This window comes from Euwallacea similis, chromosome 5, assembly GCF_039881205.1.
Source record: "Euwallacea similis isolate ESF13 chromosome 5, ESF131.1, whole genome shotgun sequence".
NCBI lineage: Eukaryota > Metazoa > Arthropoda > Insecta > Coleoptera > Curculionidae > Euwallacea > Euwallacea similis.
Genome location: NC_089613.1, coordinates 2,802,618 through 2,824,252, shown reverse-complemented (window position 1 = coordinate 2,824,252; position 21,635 = coordinate 2,802,618). Strand labels below are relative to the sequence as shown.

Below are 21,635 nucleotides of genomic sequence, written 5' to 3'. Positions count from 1 at the left end.
AACTTAATAAAATAATCAAACTTGAAAATACATCAATAAATAAATGCGTGTTTCTAACATAGCTCTATGAAATGAAGATTTTTCCAGTATTGCGTGCTTCAAATGCATTTAATTTATAGACAACATATTTATTACATCGATCCATCAATGCGGATGAAGCAGGTTTAACTTTAACGATACTCATTGCGCTTCCTGTTTAATTTTAACAGTAACTAGGTCATTTTCCCAAGAGGACTTTTTTTACAAGTTTGAAGACCTGTTATGATAAATCCCGAGATTATCGGTAAATTGTAAAAGTCATTAGTTATGCATGCAGGTGTTCCAAAGATGTATGTTTACTGGGTCTTTTATGTAGTTCCGGCAAAAGAGGAAATTGGATAATGGGAGCTTTCGTGGGAAAGACATATTTTTAAATGGAAGTGTTTAAAAACTTTCCTAATAAGTTTATGATTTAATTTGCGTCAGATAATTGAAAATTTGTTGTTGGATGGCCAATCTCTGCTCAACTTTGAAACAGTAATTCAAGTGCCCAAAATTTCTAGTCAATTGCACAACTCTACAAATACACTGTGTTTATTACTCTATATATTTTTTTCAAATTTTCTGAAAATTTTCAGTGAAGTATAGGCTATTGATAAGTTGAGAAAATATGGCGCAGCTAAAACCAATTTTTATACTGAGTGTTTATAATTAGGTTTTAGTTTAAGTATTTCGCAAAAAAAACCTATTAATCTCAGGAACATAAAACAGTAGATGTATTAAAATTAACATATTGTGAATAAAAGCTTATTTTATTTTTCTAAATAAACTTTTCGATTATGGTAGTATTTTGATATTAAGTCATAAAACCGCTAAAAATGAGTTTAATTGAAAAAATAAAATATAGTATTATTGACAATATGTTGAACATTTTTGGACACCGATTACGTTATTTTTCGGCGATTAATTAGAATTGATTTCCCCAGACTCACCACTGATAAATCTTAAAACTTATGTTTCTCTTTTTAATTTTTTTCTTCGAACATAGTCACTCAGAACAATTACTGAACGTCCACGTATATTGTATATTTATCGTGAACTATGTTCAAAATTTCACACTGGTTATATTTAATATAGCGCATATACAGGGTGATTCGTAGGTTCGATGACAAACTAGAAACTTTGACAGACGAAAGGCATCAATTATATGAAAAATAATCATATGAATGTACATACATATGTTTCATATATGTATGTTTAACATTAGTCAACTTTGGAATTGAATATTGACAATTTTTTATTCAAAATTTCCTTGGTAATTTAAATCTAGTTACACTGAACTGATACGTAATATATTTCAAAGTGTTGTACAAAGCTGGGTTTGGCATCGTCAGTTATCGGGATTTTTAATATTGTTGACAGTACCACCATTCGAAAAGCCGAAAACATTGTTTGGGCCTTATCAAAATCTAAACTCTCGGTCAAAATTTTGTATTTGTAGACCTGTGTAACTACCTGTAGTATCAAATAATCAATGAAAATCAAAAACAAGGTGAACACAATACTTGAGAATTTATTACACGATGATACACTTAACAAATATTGACTTTTTATGGTTTTGTTGAACTAGTAAAACGTGTATTTTCGCCTTTGTGAACGTGCCTTTATTTGCAGTCAGAATTGGCTTTTGGTGCCTTATAAAGGTCCTTCTAAAGTATTTCTGCAAGTACATTTAATTTTTCAGTCAAATAGAATGCCTTTAGGTACGCTTTTGTCCGTAACAAATGCTGCTTTAGAGTGTGACGTTTGCCTTATTAAATATTGCCTTATTGAATGTATTTTTCTGAAATATTTACTGAGTGTTGTTAAAAGTGTGAATATTTCGTGTCTTATATGTATATTCTTTTTCCTGAAAAAAAAGCAAAAGCGTCAGGAATTAATAGCTTTAAAAAGCAGGGTTCCCATGATCACGGCTCAAAAGACAATGGTCTACGATAATCTCTTTGGTATGTAATTCTTTTATGTTGATAAAGTTATCGTAAAATTATTCTTAGAAAGCAAAAATGTTTGAAGTTACAGTAAATGTATTATAATTCTTAAAGAACAACCTTGTACCTGTATACATTACATTTCTAGTGTTTGTGTATAGTTTTAAAAATTACTCATAGTACCTATTAAGGGTAAGTTGAAATAATTATTATCATGGTAAACAATTTATTACATAAATTTAAAATTCCATTTTTTTTTTTTTAATGTTGGATTGAGTACATTATTTGTCTTCGGAACTTGACTATTCCCTAACATAAACCAATAGTAGGTAATATTAATGAATATTTGTGAATAAAAATTCAAAAACAGCTGGTTTTCCTCTTTATTTTACTCCATAGAACATTTGAGGACGTCCACTGATGCCATATAGAAATTATATGTATCAAAGGTAGGTTTGTAAACCCAAACATCCAGTCTAACAATTTTAACCTCTAGTTTGAGAACAGGACTATAATGAACTTTATTGCAGCAATAAAAATGATAGCTCAAGATAGCGCTACGAATTCGAGCAGAATCTATACCTCCCACCTTTCTGCCACAACACTTCAAGACAGAAATGGTTTTAAAATTATTGTGTGATTTTTGAAACCACAAAGTGAAATTCGCATTTTAGTCGCATTTCGAGTGCCTTTAAAGATGGTAGTGTAGACTCTGAAAATACTAGATTCTTCTGGAGCATAGGTGGTTGGAGAGAAATCACGTAAGGGTCTTTTTCTAGTAAGTTTTGTTTTTTTACTTGAGATACTAAATTGGTAATAATATAAGGTAAAACTAGTGGTGAGTCCGTAAAAGGAATATAGAGCTGGAAAAAAAGAATGGATACGTGATGTTGGGTAATCCGGCAACTCGAGACATTACAGAACAGGAAAATTGCTGGACAGTTATATATTTTTTCGAGAACCTATTTTTCAAACGTGTTCTGTGGAATACGACGTCTGTCTGACGATATGTGAGAAATATACGTTTTTCCGTGCTCTTTGTTTTTACTAGTTCTATCTTGCTGAGATAGAACTACTTCCGGATTGTCAGCAATATGTGCAAGGAACCGCAACTACTATATTTTTTACTGAAAGCTGATGATAAATTACTGTAATTAACGCTTATGAATAATTAACAATATCGGGAAAAAAATTAAACAGAAATTCGAGAATTTTGGTTTTTTGAAATAATTTAAAAATAAAAAATAGTTTTGTAGATCTACGAGTATTTGCACCATGAAACTACTTCCTGGAACACTCATTTTTTTCTCCTATTTAACCAGATATGTATCTATTACTGTTAAAGAAATCCCCACGCTGAACGTTTTTATCTTGAATATACTATATAGCATTATCTTACATATTTATGTTCCTCTTTTCCGCATTTTGTCTTCTAATAACGCAAGTATCAATAAGCAAAAATAATTTATCACCGATTCATTCAGCTAGAACAATTCAATATGACCGAGACTCCTGAACAATCAGTAATGCATTTCCCGAGTCCTCTCCCACACATTCTAGCAAAGGAAGAACTACTAACAAGTGCGAAAGTTGTAGTAAGTTTCCTCAATTAGCTCGGTATCTTTAACAGTTTAGTTCTTCATTTTAGATAACAGAACAACCAGCCGCGAAATCTGTGAGATTCCGTTATAAATGTGAAGGGAAAACTGCAGGATCAATTGCCGGAGCAAAAAGCACTATGGCAAAGAAAACTTTTCCCGAAATACAAATATGTGGTTATCAAGGGAACGCTGTAGTCATAGTCTCTTGTGTCACGGTTAATGAACCATATTTGTAAGTCTTTATTTCACTTGAGTTTTAAAATACAAATTCTATACGTCAACAGAGTGCACCCCCACAATTTGGTAGGGCAAAAATGCAAGAAAGGTGTGTATGCATCGTTAGTACCCGTCGACACCATGAAATTGCAATTTAATAACTTAGGTATTCAGTATGTCAAGAAGAAGAACGTCGAGGTTTCTCTCCATCAAAGAGAATTGATTAAAGTCGATCCGTTTAGAAGTAAGATTCTGTTTTCGTTGGTGACCTAATCATTAGGCTCTGGTCTGCATAAAAAACTTCTATCTCACCTGCTTACAAACACGAGGAGCTTCAAAGTAAAAATCTCAGAAAAGAATTTTAATCATAATATCTAATTTTTATTATTAAACGACTTCGTTCTATTAATTACTTTTATTGCCAAAACATATTTGCCACAAATAAGTCAATTTGAATGATTAAAATTAATTTGTGAAATTCTAACTTTGAAGCCCTGTATATCTGTTAGCAAGCGAGGTAGACAATTTTTTATATGAAGTATAAACATCGTATTTTAACGCTGCATTTTACAGATGGTTATGCCCACAAAAGTGACCCCGCTTCAATAGACCCAACCGCCGTTCGGCTATGTTTTCACGCTTTCTTGGAAAATCCCGCAGATGGTAAATTCACCTTGCCACTAAAGCCCGTAGTAAGCGATGTGATATTCGACGACAGGAAACTTCAGCCCAAGTTAACGATAGTGGGAATGTGCTCCTGCGGAGCTTCAGTGAGTGGCGGAAGCAAAGTCATTCTTTTATGTGAAAAGGTAATTAAAGCAAACTTCAAATCTAATATACCGGGTGACCCAACTTGAATGAACATAATGAAATCTCAATTATTACTAATAAAGATTTAAAATTTTTAACGTCGAAATGACATGATGGAACTAAGATTTTGCTAATGTCATATGTTAATTTATGATTGGTCGTAATTAGCATCAAGTTTTGTTTTTTAAGCTTGTTTTTGGCAAGATTTATTTTTTAACCCAAAATCGAAATTATTGTTTTAATGACCGTTACAGTTACTCTTTTGATAAGTTAATTATCCATAAATTTATGTTTTTATTGCATAAACTCCACTCGTTCAATTTCTAGAAACGTTTTAAAAAACGTTACTCAAAGTTTCTTTAATGGAAATGTCGCTTTAATAATATTATTCAGAAATATTCATTTTTAAAGTTTGATACAGTATCTTGAGGGAATAATAACAATATGGACCTCCCATTTACAAATTAAAAAGTAATACTAAGAATTATACTAATGCTCTCGAAATGTACTTAGGGGATGCAACTTATTGGCACTTTTAGCGATCTCTATTTTTGAACAGATTATAGTCTTAAGTGTTTGTATACACACTTTTGATGTGTTCAAATGTAATTACTGTGTAATTACTATTTTTAATAAAAAGATTCCTCTACTTACCTATTTTTCTGTAATATTAAAAAATTTGACAGGTAATAAAAGAAGACATTCAAGTCCACTTTTTCGAAAATAACCAACAAGGTACTCGCGTTTGGTTTGCGAACGCTAAATTAGAGCCGTATCAAATCCACAAACAGGCAGCAATCTGGTTCAAAGCTCCGCCTTATCGGACTTGGGACGTGATTGAACCTGTTACGGTGTTTATTCAACTATACAGGCCTTCGGACAAAATGACCAGCGAACCGCACCCTTTCACTTACTTTCCTTTGGACCCAAGTAGGATTAACTGTTCACTATATCACCATTAATGATGACATAATTTCAATTACAGCGTTTTTGTGTCATATGAAAACAAATAAAAGGAAAAGAGAAGAGTTCTACCAATTGTATCAGCAAAAACAGCGTGAAGTGACTCAAGTTGGTAAGTGGTCATTTTATCGTATTAAGTGAGGAATGCTAAATGATTCATATTTTATATATATTATCCATTTTGACAAAATATGGAATACAATACTGTATTTCAGCAGCCCTAGCCCCTTTGCCCTTGCAGAACAATGCAGTAGCTGCCAATTTGAATATCCCCAGCCCTCTAAAACCATCTGCTGTGGAACTGCTTGATCTTGATGATTACCAGATCGACTCCGGTGATCTTCAGAAGCACCTTAATGAAGTGGTTATACCCAATTTGGGGTCGAATTTCAGTAATCTGTCTTTGACAGACACTGACTTAAATTAATGTTGTACTTGTGGGTATGAATTTTCTTTGAAGGATAGCCAAAGGGCTTTATTAACTTTGAATTTGCAAAGAGGACATCGTTATGCCCAGTGGAGGAGACGAGGCGACGTGCTTTCTATTATAGGGGCAACACGATGGCTTTGATTGAGTAGTTTATATTCTTGATGAAAGCTGTGAAAATTTGTAGGAATGCTGCTTTAAAGCATCTGTTGCATATTGCACAGGGTAGAGGGTAAGGTCCTTATGATTAGAGGTTGCATTTACCTCAAATGCAATCGCAATACTACCAAATGAATGTTATCAACCGGCAAAAATTAAGTTTCGTTAAATTGTAAAATAGTCGCCTTAACGTGACGCGAAAAATAAAATAGCCGACGCCCTTTCTTGCAATACATCATATTACATATGAAGGCATTCTGATCAACCTTCTAAGCATGTATCTAAAACTTGGTTCACACATACATACATTATTTAATTCAGTGTAATTACTGGCGTCTAAAAGTTCAACGTCTTTTAACATATTTATTTTTACAACTTATTAGCCCCAGATTAATGGAATCTCAAATTTACGTGTCTAGACACGCGAAAATATGGGCGCTAGTCAACTGGCGTCAGTAATTTATGCGTGTAAACTATGCATAACATCTAATTTTTTATTGTAGTTTAATTGTTAAATGAATTTAATAAATCACCACCGTTAAATATTTTAAGAATATACATATATAGTTATATACAGGATGTCACTTTGAAAACTTCCCACTTTTAGAGATATTTAAAGAATATTATACACATTTTGCACTATTTTTGTATATCAACGTTTTTTTTTAAATTTACACATGTTTTTTCTACCAATTCTTTCCTTCGCAATATTCGTGTAGGTCTTAAAAATATGGAATAATTTCTCTTTAGTTTTTATGAACCGCATACACTCAGAAAGGACGAAATTTCGTCGGCAAAAAACCCATTAGGACAAAACTTACAATAAAACAAATTTCATTTTCAAGCATTTTTTAATTAAATTCTTAAATTATAGGACCCATACTTGAACCAAAGGCCGTTAGTGAGAAAAATGTATATCCTGAATGTAATAAGTACTTTTAAAACGTGACGAGATTAATAATGCAAAATTAGGAAAGTTAAAACTGGCAATTTAGAAACATGTACCTATAAAAAGTCAGATTATTGGAGTTTGGCTGCTGAACACCATAATATTAATTGCTTGAACTCAATTAAAATAGAAACATGGAACTTGCCATATTCTTTTAGTGCTTTTTCCTAGATGCTCGACAACCAAAGTCAAACGACTTTCAAACTAGAATTATATCTAACGAATGGCAATAAGTCCCGAATCAAGTAATTTCTGTATTTTAGCGGCTATTTCCGGGTTCCTCAAGTGGTCTTGCAGAGCCCGGGGGTCGTTCTGCATTTGCTCCAGAATCATTCTCATAGCAGGATCACGAAGAATTGCCTGAACTTCCGGGTCACCCATCGCCCTTTGTCGAATTTTTTCCGGGTCACCGTTCAAGTTCGCGTTCTCAATAGTGCATGCTCTGTAACCTAAACATAACATAAACATTCAAAAAAACAAACATACGTATTTCCGGATGAAGTGTCCTTACCCTGCAGAGCTTCTGCATTGTTAGGATCTAGTTCCAGTGCTTTCTGATAGGCAGCAATAGCTTTGCTGGACTGTTGCATGCCCTGCAAAACCCCACCCTTCCTTAACCAACCCTTGATAAATTTAGGATCCAATTCGACACATTTTTCACAGTCTTTCAATCCCAGATTGAAAGCTGCTAACTTAGTATAACCAGCCGCTCTGTTGCTGTATAACTTAGCGTCGTCTGGATTGCGCTTGATGGCTTCGGAATAGTGCTTCACGGCATTTGCGTAGTCTCCTTTTTTGAAGAATTCGTTTCCTATAAAAAAAATTTTTTTTTTGGCGAAATACAGTTAACCTCAATTGAGGAAGGAAGGAAAGAAGAAACGAATCAGCAGGAAATTTCGCCCTGATGATTTTGAGTAAAAATTAATTACCGTTCTTCACAGCCATAAAATAGGCAAGTTAGACCAAGATGTTGAGTAAACCGTAGATGTGGGAAAAAATAAAACATCCAACGATATTTTTCTAGATTACCGCTTGTAACTACTAACTGTCTACTCTCAATACAGCTAAAACGGTTTAGTTAAAAACATGACCCACAACGTGCTTCAAATTTTCATTGCAACGAATTAACCACGTGCTTTAATACTATTAGATTAAAATAAAACCTTTAGTAGGCGTTGAAATTTCATATGTTATCACTTTATGTCAGAATTTTGATAGTAAATAATAAATGACTTAATCAACATCCCACGTTTACGGTTTACCGCTTACTGCCAGGTTTTTTTAATGATCACTTCGTTAATAATTTGCTACATGAACTATATTCGAAAAATACTTCGTTAAGGAATAATTGTAAATTCAATTTTGACGTAAGAAGCAGTTGCACAAGTTAGTTTTAAAGGCGCATCAAAAGAATTTTTTTAATTTTTCCTTCAAAAACTGACTTTTTTATTTGCTTTAAAAGGTAAATTAAAAAATCTGAAAAAATCTACTAATAAAGTACGGTTCTTTTGGTTTAAATTTATTATCACTAGAAGCATTCTTCCATAATACGTTGCTCATGATCACTAAGACAATACCTTGGCGACCTTTTATTGCAAGGAGGGAGAGAACATCGATGTTGACGTTATTTATATTGCGCCTGCCGAAAACTGGACACACTTTCAAAATTATATGACTGTATTTGGGAGTTCGGCACACTTACTCGGACAAAAAAAAGCAGCTTTCACAAGTCACCTCGACTTAAATGTAGGAATGATATAAAAATATTCTCTACATCTGACTAATTATTGAATGTACTCAAGATTTGGCAATATGGCACACAAATGCGCATGATGAACCGAGTAAATGTAGTGTCCTTCATCTTAACTTTTTCAAACCAGAGTAGCCTGTTAGGGGTTAGCAGTATTGTCAGGTTTTGAACACAGTCCCTAAAAGAGTAAGCAGTAAAACGCATGGAGGGAGCATGGTACCGCTCCGGGGCAAATGGACAGAATCCATCTTGAGTACTGCCAGTGGAGCTTCGCTGATATTTTTCTTTAACATAACGTATTTTTTATAACAAATTATTAATATGTGTCTGTACCCTAAAAAATATTTGATAAAGTTCACTATCCAAAATTTTTGGTTGAACTTGTTCATTCATAATGGTTAAATCTAAACTTTACGTGGAAACGAAACTTTAAGAAATTGTAAATTTTCAGTTTGTGACTTGTGAAGTCGTTACAAAGGTCTGAAAATAATAAAAATCTCCTACCTTTTTCTTTCTCCTGCTCGGCCAACTCAGGATTAATATAAGAGTTCTTCTCTTCTTCCTTAATTAATTTTTCGACTTCCGATAACAAAGTCCTAATTTCGGGGGTCCGATGCTCAGACATAGATTTTTCATAGTAGGTCCTAGCGTTCTGGTATTCTTTTTTCTTTTTGTAGGCATTGCCTATTCTCATCAATGACTTAGCAATCATCTTAAAATCAGCCCGATTCTCTCTGCCCACTTCAATTCCTTTTTCACACTCTTGAATGCACTTGTCATAATCTTTTTGCTCGAAATATACTGCGGCTAAATTATTGTAAAATGTTATGTCAGCCGGGTCATGTTCTATGGCCTTATTGTAGTGTTCAATTGCACCTGAAATATAATAAAAATAATTTAAAATGTTAGATGTTAATACATGGGTACAATTACAATTATAAAACATAGCAAAAAAATTCAAATAAATAATTTCTAGTGCTTACTAGCAAAATCTTTTTTTTTATAGCTCTCATTTCCTAACTCTTTCTCTGCTTTGGCTAGTTTTTTGTTTTCAGGCAGCTCCGGTTCAGACTCTTTTTTGGGTTCAGGCTTTGGTTCGGGCTTTTTAAGTGGAACGTCCGGTTCGTTATACTCGGTATCCATTGGCTCTCCTTTAAAAAAATATATTTGCCAATAATCACAATTCGACATTTTAGAGAAGTACGTAAGTATGGCACCAGCCCGTAGACAATTTTGCGTCACATACTGCGTTACAAAAAAATGCACATACCCAAATTAATCCCCCACAGAACAGAGAGTGTGGAAGCAATTCTCGGATCTCCCAACTTGTTAATTAAACTCTGAGGATTCGTTTGTAATTGAGCAAGAAGGGCTAAATATTCAGGGTCGTTTAGATATGGAGCAGTTCTAGGGTCAGCCCGCAGTTTTGCTAGTGTATCAGGGCTGGAGAACAAATTGGGAAGTCCACTACCTGTTCGGATTCTGGCAGCCTTTTGAGCCTTGACCTAAGTGAAGAAATGTTCAATTTGATTCAAGATTGCTAACGAGAATATAAAATTAATTCAGCAGATATTAAGACATTAATATTAGTGATTGTTCGTTGGTAGTAGTTCAAAGCTCATATGTTCAATTCTATGCGGGCGACACAATGTTTTGCACATAATTTTAACCTGAATAAACCAAAAATTGCTAATAAATCTCTAAATTCCAACCTTGATTGACCCCATTTTAAACTTCTCTAGAAAATGTAACTTGAAAAAAATCGAAGTAAAGCCTATTACTATTTCGATGGGCGTCATTAATTTTTACAATTGTTGATAGATCTGCAGCTGAGGGAAATACTATTTGGTTTTTTTAATTGCTTTAAGAACTCTGGACACTAGATAGATACAGACCTGTATTGTAAAGAGCACATTAAAAAGATTGTTTAAAAGTAAAATTGTACAAAATATGTGAATAAGTAGTGGAATAATCTTTCATAAGACTTTGTCACTTTCCTTTATTTAAATGTATATATGCATATGTTGTATATATCCACTTTCCCCAAATAAAGACTTTTTACTATTATTGTTATTTAGATAGATCTCTTTGCAAAAAATAATGAAATTAAAAAGTTTTAAATACTCCCAACTTCTTTAATCAAATTGGAGATACATATTTCAAAATTGATATCAATATTTGTTTTCTGGGGAAAAAAAAGCTGCAAATTATTACCCTATTGAAAGGGTCCCCTTCAAGAACATAAGAATTTCAAAATTTTGTTGAAGAAAAATTCAAAGAGTTGAGAGGAAAATCAGTACTTTCTTTGGAGAAAAATGCTGATAATGAGTATGTTAAGGAGCTAAAAACAAAAGAGTTAGAAACTTGGGAGATACCTACTCAAAAATCTCTATTAACTAAACTTGAAATCTATTTGTGACACTCCTTGCCATCTTAGTTTCATAAACACAGGGTGTCTCTGTATAAAATCTACATGTTAAGACACATGTATTATCTAAAACAATATCTAGAAAAAAAACAGCTTTTTATAAAATTTGTGTCTTAGAATCTAGTAGGGAAGCAGATTGGTTTTTTTAAATGTGATAGTTTTTAAGATATAGACCAACTTTGCCTTTGTAAACTGTTGAACAAATTTTTCATATCCTTTCCATCATGTATTTATTATTGCTAAATCATGTGACACAGAAGGAGTGAAACTATTAAATTTTCAATCTTCTGGGTAGCATTTAAATTTTTCTTTTCAGATTCTGTGATTGTGGGCTTTAGATTGAGAATGTTCAGTAAATTGGATGCAAAGAATGAAAAATGTGTGGATGAACAAATATGATATTGACACTAAGATGGGTAAGGTCTGAATTAATAATATGATGCCAATTCACTAATTTCCATAGAAAGATTGGAATTGAGTCTAGATTGGAAAAACAGTTGGGTTTCTATGAAAATTAGCTCGATGTTAAAGTTAACAATTTAACTCTTAGTACAAGTCAAAACACCACAAAAACAAAACAAGAATCATACAAACCTCTGCTAACCCATCTTTCAATTGCTGATTTTCCGGATCTAGTTGCAAACCCTTCTCGTAAGTGCTTATGGCTTCATCCAACCTTCCCAAATACACTAAGGCAGTGCCTTTTCTTGAGAAAGCCTTCCCCCATTCTGGTTTAAGCTCTATGGCCTTTTCAGCATCTTGTAAAGAAAGATCATACTTATTGGCCTTCGCATAGGCGGCAGATCTGTTTGAATAAAGTACAGCATTTTTGCTATCAAGGCTGATGGCCTCAGTGTAATAGTTAACCGCTTCTTCGAGCTTGTTTTCGGCTAATGCGGCATTTCCCTTGTCTTTCAGTGCGTTAACCTAAAAATGATAGAAAGAAAGATCGTAAATTGGAACGTTTGGATTCAATTTCGCGATGGAAAATGTATTGGGGATAAGCTTATACATACTTGATCCATTTTCTTGGTAATTGACTGAGCAGGGCACAAATCGTTTCACAATTTCCAATAATTACTAAGTGTTTATTCGCAGATTCGACAGCGCACGTTCTAGTTTTATTCGAGAATTTTCTAGTTGCCGCAATGTTGCCAACTCGAAGGTTCTTGAATAAAATTGACTTTGGATTGTTCTTTTGAGTTTCGATGGTCTCTCGTCGCATCAGCAACGTTCAGCCAAATGGTTATTGTTTATTAAATATGACGGTTAGGACTGGTCTGGCTTATGTTCGCCGAGCGTTCAATTGTGAAGATCTGGTTAAAAACCTCTCTGGAACGTTATTTAGCGCACTGGCGGATGTGACGGGAACCTCCTCCGCGGGCTGGATACGACCAGTCACTGTCAAAGCCCCGATCCAGTCGTCAGTGTCATTCGAAATTATTCAAACTTGAAATAGTTTTTTTATTATTTTAAATTTGCAACTTTGAGTTTAAATATTTAATAAAACATTGTTGAAACATGATAAAACTTTAAAAAAATTATTACACTGAATTCGGGGAAGCAAGGCTTTTGAAATGATGTATCACCCCTATTATCATCCCTATTAACATTTTAGGGGTTTCAATCACAGCGCAAAAAGGTGAAACAATTTGGATGTGAATTTTATCACAAAATAAATTTGACCTGTCTCAGAGTTTATACAAAAAAAAAATTCCGGGGCATAAATTCGTCAGTTTCCCCTTCAATGAGCCACCCTGTAGATATTTGTAATTTTAGTTTTTTATAGTAGTTTATAATGTATGTCAATAAATGTATTTTGAGTAATTAGTGGTTAAAGACTTTGAGGCAGCTTATGAATCTACAGAGCATTCCAAATTCAATCTTCATCATTGGGATCTCGGAAACTAAAGAAGATACGAAGAAGTTTAATTGAGGGCAAAATTGCACAATTTAGCGCTTGACCAAATACCGTTTTCGTTATTTGAACTTTCCGAGTACTTCTGACGATGGCCAAAAGAAACTAAAAATTGGAGATGTTGCTTTTATTTTTTAGCGTTATTTGACAAGGAAGCCCAAAACCACAAATACATTTTTATTGCCACTTTTTCTTAGCTACACAATGATGTTTTCAGATTTTTCATCCGACGTTTCGTCTTTCGGCTACCATCATCAACTTTATTTGTTTTTATGGGCTCCAAGTTGGATTTTTGGACAGAAAAATAGTCGAATGGCAAATCTGAAAACGTTGTCGTAAAGCTGAGAAAAAGCGACGATCAAAAAGAGCTTGTGGCTTTGGGCTTCCCTATCAAATAACGCAAAAGAAAATAAATAAAAAGAGGATCTCCAATTTTTATTTTTTTCGGCCATCTTCGGAAGTACTCGGAAAATTCAAATTTTGAAAACGGCATTTGGTCAAGCGCTAAATTGTGCAATTTTGTCCCCAGTTAAACTTCTTCGTACATCCCCTAATTTCCGAGATCCCAATAGTGAAGCTCGGATTTGAAATGCCCTGTATATCGAGAACGTTTCCTTACGTCGGAAATTTTCCAGACATGAATTTCAGTCATTTTTACCCTCAAGGCTACAAGATTATTTCCATTTAGTAATAACTATCATTATATGCAGCAAACAAATAATTAGTAGTTAAATTATAAATCAGTGTCCTTTGGAAAAAACACATCGGTCATTCGCAGGAATGTTAATAAGCAGAAGATGTTCGTGCTTTTCGTACAATTCGACACCAGAATAATTTTTTCCATGAATTTATTTACACTCTAAAAGTTTGGGGAATTCTTTTTTGAACAGGACATCAACTTAAAAAAATTATACCACATATAAATTCAACGATTAGATGAAAGATGTAGAGATCAACATTAAAAAATTAATAAGGGAGAAATAATGTTATTAATTAAGAAACAGCGACTGTGCCTGTATTCTCACGTTCAAATTAAATAGTATGAACAGGAACAGTTTTAAGATTTTGAGAATAGAACTATTTAATATGCAGAAGTTCAGGGTTCCCCATATTAGACTACATATTTTAAAAGTCAAACAAAAATCTTTCTGATCAAAGTAAAATAACCGTTTATTTGATTAATATATAGTTCATTCTGTGGGATTTATTATTAATTTAGGTAACTAGGTCAATTTTGAAAATCATGCCTTTTAAATGCCCTCCATGGACTTCAATGCAATTTTGTATTTTAAGTTCAAGATTTTACATCGTCCAATAAAGTAAATCCCAACCTATTCTTGCAACTTTATTTCGAATTCGCGCTTTTAGTTTCAGAAGAGTTGCTACACCACACTAAACAACGACTTTTGGATTGTGGAGTTTTTTGGTAAACATTTCGCGAGAATTTTCACGCCAATAACAAACAAGTAGGGATAAAAATTCTTAAAATAATTGTTTTTGAAAGTCGTCCAACAATGATTCTAGATCTCACAGATCGGATCCGAAATGAAACTGCAAAAATAGATTGAGATTTACTTCACTGGGCGATGCAGTTTTGAACTTAAAATTAAAAATTGCATCACAGTTGATGGAGGGCATTTAGAAGGCATGATTTTTAAAAATTGCATAGTTACTTAAATTAATAATAAATCCCATAAAATTAGCTACGTATTGGTCCAATATAAGATTTTTCTTACTTTGATTAGGAAATTTTTATTTGCCTTTTGAAGAGCATAGTCTAATATGGGAAATCCTGTACAAAGTAATCAAAGTTTTAATCAAAATTCGTCATTAAAACCACGATTGAAGCAAAATTAAAGAAACCATAAATTCACCAATTTAAAAAGGAATGAAAATTCCCTTTGTCCCATTGATCTCCTCATACATACTATGGTTAACGTTCTTGTGGTTTCTTTCGGGTTAAAGTTTTCTACATTTTTCTTGCATGGCTTACACAATGGTTTTTCCAATTACTGAAAAAAAATATATATTTAAGATATTTTGCAAACACATTTGGTTGATACTGAACACATCTGTAATCTGAAGTGATGATACAAGTTCACTATAGTACTGATATAATGGGGAATATCCCAGCCATATTTCAGAGTCAATATTTATCCCCGTATGCAATATTAAATGTGGGGATTTTCAGTTTATCGTTCGTAGCACCAACATATGACCCCCAGGATTACATGTTAGTGCTTCAAGACTATTTATGATCGAGCAAATTAAATTGTCTTCGGACAATCAAAAGTGCAAAATCACTAGAAAAGCGATATTCGTTTTTTTTTTACTCGAAAGTTTATTCTAAGAAGTTTAGTGAATTTTCTCATCCTGTTTTTTCATAATTTTTTTCTGTCTCATCATCTTTATTCGACTCTTAAATAATTACCGAAAAGTGAAAATTCAAAAAACGAGTCTTTGTTCGAGAACATTTCTTCACTATGACTCAATTTGAACTAATATTTTTTGAATAACTCGTAATTGCCACTAATATGTCTATAATTAGATTAAAGACAATAAATGTGAGAATACATGTTTTGTACTTGTGCATATATTGAAACAGGACACTTAAACCATTTCGTGAGTCACACACTTCCGAAGATAAAAGGGGTAAGCCAATTTCGATATTGAGTATTTGTCATTTATTAGAATGCTGACTCAAAGATATTATAAACTTTTTTTTTAGATGTTTATTGATTTTTTAAATGCTCTTTACTTTAGATGCTGTCCTGTAAACATTTCCTTGCCTATCTTCTTAAAATTCCTCAACTTTTTTTAACCGGTTAAATGCCAACTTTAATACTTTCTTGTTTAATGGGTCTGAATTGTTAGATACTTAGGTATTCAAAACTGTTACTAATTATTTACTCAAATTTATATTTTTCTTTGCAGTATTAATTATTGATTATAAAGGGAAAATCCAAGTGGTGCAACGCTTTCGTTCACTTTAATTATTCATATGAACAATGCGAAATGAAAGAACGTATTTTCTATTACTATTTTCAATACTCCGTCAATTACAATAATTTTTTTCTGAATTAGAACAGTTACATTTCCTGATGCTAAATCACCTTGAAAGCAGGAATATAGACCATTTCCCTAATTTCTTAAACCTAAAGTTATCGATACAACTAATAAAAGTTAAATAGCAAAATAATTTTGAATAGTTACTCAGGTTAAACTCAGGTTAATTCGGAGGGAAAGACCTCCCTCCACCTCCACCCGGATACGTCCTCCCGCCGTGGTGACCCCTGGCTGCCTCCTCTCCCAAATCCGAGGAATGAATCGCGAAAGAGGGAGAGAAAGAGAGAGGCGACTGCCGCGGAAGGCTGAAAGATGGATTTCCAGTGGGTAATACCGGGGAGTGCCTGGGCGCGGCCCAACCGAAGGAACGACCTATTGCAGCATCAGAAACCAGCTCTTTGGGGCAAATAAAGGCCAGAAAAAAAAAAGATAAAGGAACCAAATACCTTGGGAAGGCCATACACAAGAAGGGTGTAGCCTGAGTGACGTAATTTTCGATTTTTCCAAATGTCTAAGTCCTGGTTGTTGCTAAATATGCATGTGTAGTATATAACCAGTGGAGACACACGTAGCAATACGACTAACCAGTAGCAATAGGAAAGTTTGATTTCGCAGTCTATCTCAAGCACATAATAGACTTCAAGGGAGTGAAAGTTTGAGTTTCAAAGAAGGTATACATAGAAAGGTGACTCGTCCTACGCGAAGAAAATTAATGTAGCAACAGATATGGAAATTCCCCCTAATATAAAAGTATTAACGGAATTTTCTATTTTGCAAAATATGCAAATTCTGGTTGTGCAAAATAACCAGAGGGTGGGACGTGGGAAGAGTGTTTACCACGACTAGCGAGTAGCAATAGAAAAACATAGCCTCGGTCCTTCTAAAGGAAATCAATAACTGTAAAAACACCTCCAAATTAGTCTAGAAAGTAGATATGAAACGTTTTCGTATTATCAAAGAATAGGGAAAAACTGTGAGAGAAGACATATATTAGCAATGATTGGTCGTTTTCCTTTGTGAGGACAAAAGGAAAATTATCTGCTCATACAGAGCATAATTTAAATTAAAAAGCGAATTGTGCAAAATCTGATAGTGGCAATAGCCGTTAGAGAGGATATGAGAAGCCCGATAACAATAGGCGAGTGTGATCCGCGGGCGAAAGTCGAGAGTTGGGTTCTGAAGTTGGCACACGTGGGAACACGACTCACTCATATCAAGGTAACGGAAGACTCACTCAGGTACGTTGTATTCAATCATTGTAATTAAATAAAAGAAAACAAGAACCTTTTTTTCCGTATGTCGCGGAACCTTCAACAGAAATTAATCCAAAGACGTCTCTGCCGGCATTATCTTTTGCTGCCTTGGTTGGGTAGGGCCGGAGTTGTCCCAATAAGAGCTAGTAGTGAAATAACGTTCAATAATATACGCTCCAGGTATATTGTGTGCCGACCTAAATAAATTAAAAAAATCATCATGTAATACGTTATCTTATCTAATAAACGATTTGTTTGAGTAGCTTTTAGTTACAGGATGGAAGGGTCAAACCAGCAAAATCGACAAGGCTAAGCTAGCATGCTGCCCCTACATCAGATCGAGTTGGGATTTTGGGACTCTCACATCGCACATGTGTAAACATGTAAAACCCAAAGGAAACAATCCCGGGCATGTTTTTCTAACACGTAAGCTGATAAGGTTTAGACCTCAATGTGTATAAAAACCTTCTCCAATGTTAATTACATACTACTTAAGCTTATATTTCGATGCGGTCTAAAATGAATGTGCGGATTTCCCGGGTTTTACGAGCTGGTCCGTCCCTGAGTATCTGGTGCCATCATTTCAGTTCAATAGAATCGCGCGTTTGGTGAACTTTTACGAAAGAAGAAAGCTTTTCGCTCGTTTTCGTCCTTATGAAGGAAATTATGTTTTCATCAATTTATTGTGACGAACCGATTTTACTAGTTTGCCATTAAAAACCATAAATTATTGCTCACCGGCGATAGTCTGAGGCTTTTTATTTACAATTCGTAACCGAATTTTAAGTCTTTTTATTTGTGATTCGACGAGAAAACTTGAGTGCCAAATGTCTCGCAGTGATCTGTTGCGTAGGGTTTTAAGTGCGTTTTTTGAGAATTGTAAGTACCCACCTATCTGAGCTTAAAAGCGAGAAAAAGGCGTTTCGATTTCCAAATTCGGCAAATTTCAACTTTTTTTTAAATTACAATTTCTCTGCATAATACTACAATTAACACTGATTATTATAATTAATTCTACCCGCGATTGGAGAATTTGACCAAGTTAATAATTTTACGACTAACCGCAATAATCGTCTGCACCTTTTGATTCCTTTTACTTTATTATTAAATTTGTAAAGAAGAGTCTGAAATCAGTTTTGGGTTTTACCAGCAACGATAGTACTTGAAAAACGCTTATTTTGCAGGTTTGAAGATATTCAGATTTTCAAATAATACATAATTCCTCATTACTTCAGATCATGATATCAAGATAATGATAAAAGTTGTTGATTTGTGCCATTTACGTACATTCTTATTTTAGTCTAAAGTACATTATTTGTCACTAGTTTGAGCATTTCCTCTTTCCCTATAAGTGACCAGGAACTTACGCATTGTCTTTTGACTAATGACCATCGTCCCCCTAAATGAAAAAGAGGATCAAATCTATTTTCTCTGAACACCAAACTTCCTACAAAATGCACGTATGAATTTTAATTTTTAATGCGCAAATCTATATTAATCCCGTTTATGTACGGAATTTCCAGATAATAATGTCGTTATACTATCGTACTTTGAGGCTAATTAAATTGATATATCGCTCCTATTTTTTCACACTTTTATTCGTTTATTTGAGTTATATATCACATGCCTGCAAGAATGTTTATTTTTTGTTACTTACTAAAGTTACCACATACTAACAAAATTTCCCACTTGATCCACGTGTCCAAATAATGCAAATTACCTCTGTTTATAATCAGAAGAATTTCCCTAACAATACTAAACTAATAAATCAGTTACTAGGTAAATAAAAAAAAATAAAAAAATTACTGAGATAAATCATCAAATACGTAATTCATTATTAATGAGTTTTAGGAATCTGTGTTACAGATTTACAATTTAAAAAAATAAAATCCTACATGCTCATCCTGAGCAGGCTCTAAAATCCAATGGTGTCTAATCGGTATCAAAGTTTCAAATATATCAAAATTCCGAATAGAAACCCTAATTATATGCATTCAATTTTAATGCAAAAAAGTCCCAAACTTTAATTAAGTTGTATTTTAGACTTAGATTAGCACTCCTATTAGCCAAAAAACTGTTTCTACGATTTCATATTGGAGCCTGAAGAATCGAGGATTTACAAATTCTGGTCTTAATCTCAACCTTAAGTTCCTTCATTCCTCATTTCCAAAATATCAAGATTTTTTTCCATTTTAGACAGTAAATTTAATTTTTCAAAATCTCACTTTGAACTCGGCAAAAAATCCAAATTCCGGATAGAAACGCGTATTATAACTGAGATAAAAAAGTTAGAAATTAGATTTGTAGCTAAAATTGCCCGAATTACAGCAATTTACAGCGACTTCTGTATGCACGTACAAAATAAATACTTATTAAATCACTATGAAAACTTCAAAATCGCAAATATTGTGAAGTTTTTTGAGGATTAATTTTTCTAATATTTATGTAAGTGTTGGATTATTTTCATCGTCAAACTGGGTTCCAAAAATTTCATGGCAAGGAAAAATCCCCAAAGAGACTCCCTCAAAATTTCCACTTAGGATTCTGACTGATTTTCCCCGAGATATTTTTCTGAATCAGTGAAAAGAAGAATTTTTTGGAGGTGTATGAAAGTTTCTGGATGGCAGTTATTTCTAAAAATTCCCTGAGAAACCAAAAATCCCTAGAGAAATTTCCATAGTCACAAAATTCCCCGATGAGCTCTTAATGAAAATTGCAAAAAGTAGGATTTTTTTAGTTTTGCGTGTTTTTTTTGTGGATTGGACATATATTTTTTTAATTTTGCGAACGTTCATTCAATAGCGTCATAGCCAGCCGTTTGACTTTTTCACATGGAGATTTATTGCAGTAATTGGCCTAAATATAATAGAGAATTTCCCACCCATAGCTAACGTAGGAATTACCGAAATTCCGTGACGAACTTCTTAGAACCTCTTAAAAGTTACAAATTTTCTTTATAGGAATCACTGAATTTCCCAAATGAACTCCATTAGAGAATCTCACAAAAGTGGAATTTTTCTGAAAATTTTTAAAACATACAGTTTTTATCTGATAAATTTAATGCATCTTAGCTATCACTTACTCGACAACTGTTATAGCTTGAAGAACAGAACCTAATTACTGAATTAATTAACTGTGTTCGGTTTGCCTCTTGGTTTACCGCTAAATTAATGAAATCCGAATTCTGGTCAGAACCGGATACCATGGTAGGGCAAAAAAGTGCTCTATATAATTTAAACGCTTTGCATAACGTAAAAGTTACATCCTAGAATGAAGCAAAAGTGTCTAAATTTCAGGAAAAATATGTAATGACTCCATATACTGAAATGACTAGAATATCAGTACAGGTATTACGATATGTTTACTTACCTGGATTTTTCCGCAATCAGACAGATATTTGAAAAGTGCATCATTAAAGTATGAAATTATCTATTAATTAAATTTAAAAAAAAATACCTATTAACGAAGGCTGATGTGTGAACGAAGGCATGCTATTCTTTGTTACTGCGGGTTTATCCTTACCGCGTTTGGCGGGTCCGGGTTATCTGGAAACAATTTCAGTAGTTATTCATATGACAGGTTTTTCTGGGAATGTGATTTGTTAGTTATTTAGTGGTGGTCTTCGTCCCGGAACAGCTTAAGTATTTAATAAATTTATGGAGGAATTTAACAAATCAATCAAGAGTCAAGGTGCACTAACAGTGAACTTCTTTGATGAGCAACGTTTATTGATGTGTATTTTTCATATGGATGAATTATTATCTCCCTAGGCCAATAAATGCCGTCAAATGACGGACATAATGTTCTCTTCTTCTATATTTTATTAAAAATACATATTCATTTTGCCATTCCCTAAGCATTCAAACTACGAACTAGGTATGCTATTGAATTATTCAATAATCTAGAGATATTTAGTAGGTAGGTTCGTTTCTAGACATTTAGTAGGTAAATAGGTATATCAGGGAAACGTGGAATTGAAAAATAGTTTAATGACTCATCAGTGATTTTTTGGAAAACCTTCTCATTATATGCTTGCATGTAGGTACCCGTATCAATATATTACTCCGTATTTTTTTCCAGATTTTCCTGATTATTTTTTGGAAACTTCAATGACGCTAAAATTACAAG

At 33.5% G+C, this 21,635-nt stretch overlaps 2 protein-coding genes across 2 annotated transcripts; one reads left to right on the top strand and one right to left on the bottom strand.

Annotated features, from left to right (window-relative positions):
• The first annotated feature begins 2,706 nt into the window (after nucleotides 1-2,706).
• Nucleotides 2,707-6,760, top strand: LOC136409250 (embryonic polarity protein dorsal-like). Its single transcript, XM_066390634.1, has 8 exons — nucleotides 2,707-2,728; nucleotides 3,452-3,562; nucleotides 3,616-3,800; nucleotides 3,853-4,028; nucleotides 4,358-4,593; nucleotides 5,281-5,524; nucleotides 5,580-5,669; nucleotides 5,773-6,760. The coding sequence occupies exons 2-8, from the start codon at nucleotides 3,467-3,469 to the stop codon at nucleotides 5,982-5,984; spliced, it is 1,239 nt and encodes a 412-aa protein (XP_066246731.1). The 5' UTR covers nucleotides 2,707-2,728; nucleotides 3,452-3,466; the 3' UTR covers nucleotides 5,985-6,760.
• A 215-nt stretch (nucleotides 6,761-6,975) lies between these two features.
• Nucleotides 6,976-12,445, bottom strand: Stip1 (Stress-induced phosphoprotein 1). The gene is made up of 7 exons (XM_066390630.1): nucleotides 12,287-12,445; nucleotides 11,865-12,197; nucleotides 10,113-10,347; nucleotides 9,826-9,993; nucleotides 9,347-9,718; nucleotides 7,604-7,903; nucleotides 6,976-7,541 (listed from the first exon to the last, which is right to left on the bottom strand). Exons 1-7 carry the CDS (start codon nucleotides 12,293-12,295, stop codon nucleotides 7,309-7,311), a joined length of 1,650 nt encoding a protein of 549 aa, XP_066246727.1. The 5' UTR covers nucleotides 12,296-12,445; the 3' UTR covers nucleotides 6,976-7,308.
• Nucleotides 12,446-21,635: the final 9,190 nt, after the last annotated feature.

What these genes read in the sequence shown, in the direction of transcription:
- Stip1 (XM_066390630.1), bottom strand. An exon ending in TCTGTGGGGGATTAATTTGG is followed by an intron (nt 9,994 to 10,112) that starts GTATGTGCATTT and finishes ATTTTTTTAAAG; the next exon opens with GAGAGCCAATGGATACCGAG. An exon ending in TAAAAAAAAAGATTTTGCTA is followed by an intron (nt 9,719 to 9,825) that starts GTAAGCACTAGA and finishes ATTATATTTCAG; the next exon opens with GTGCAATTGAACACTACAAT.
- LOC136409250 (XM_066390634.1), top strand. Translation starts at nt 3,467, where the DNA reads ATGACCGAGACTCCTGAACAATCAGTAATGCATTTCCCGAGTCCTCTC. An exon ending in ACGGTTAATGAACCATATTT is followed by an intron (nt 3,801 to 3,852) that starts GTAAGTCTTTAT and finishes ATACGTCAACAG; the next exon opens with AGTGCACCCCCACAATTTGG. An exon ending in GCGTGAAGTGACTCAAGTTG is followed by an intron (nt 5,670 to 5,772) that starts GTAAGTGGTCAT and finishes ACTGTATTTCAG; the next exon opens with CAGCCCTAGCCCCTTTGCCC.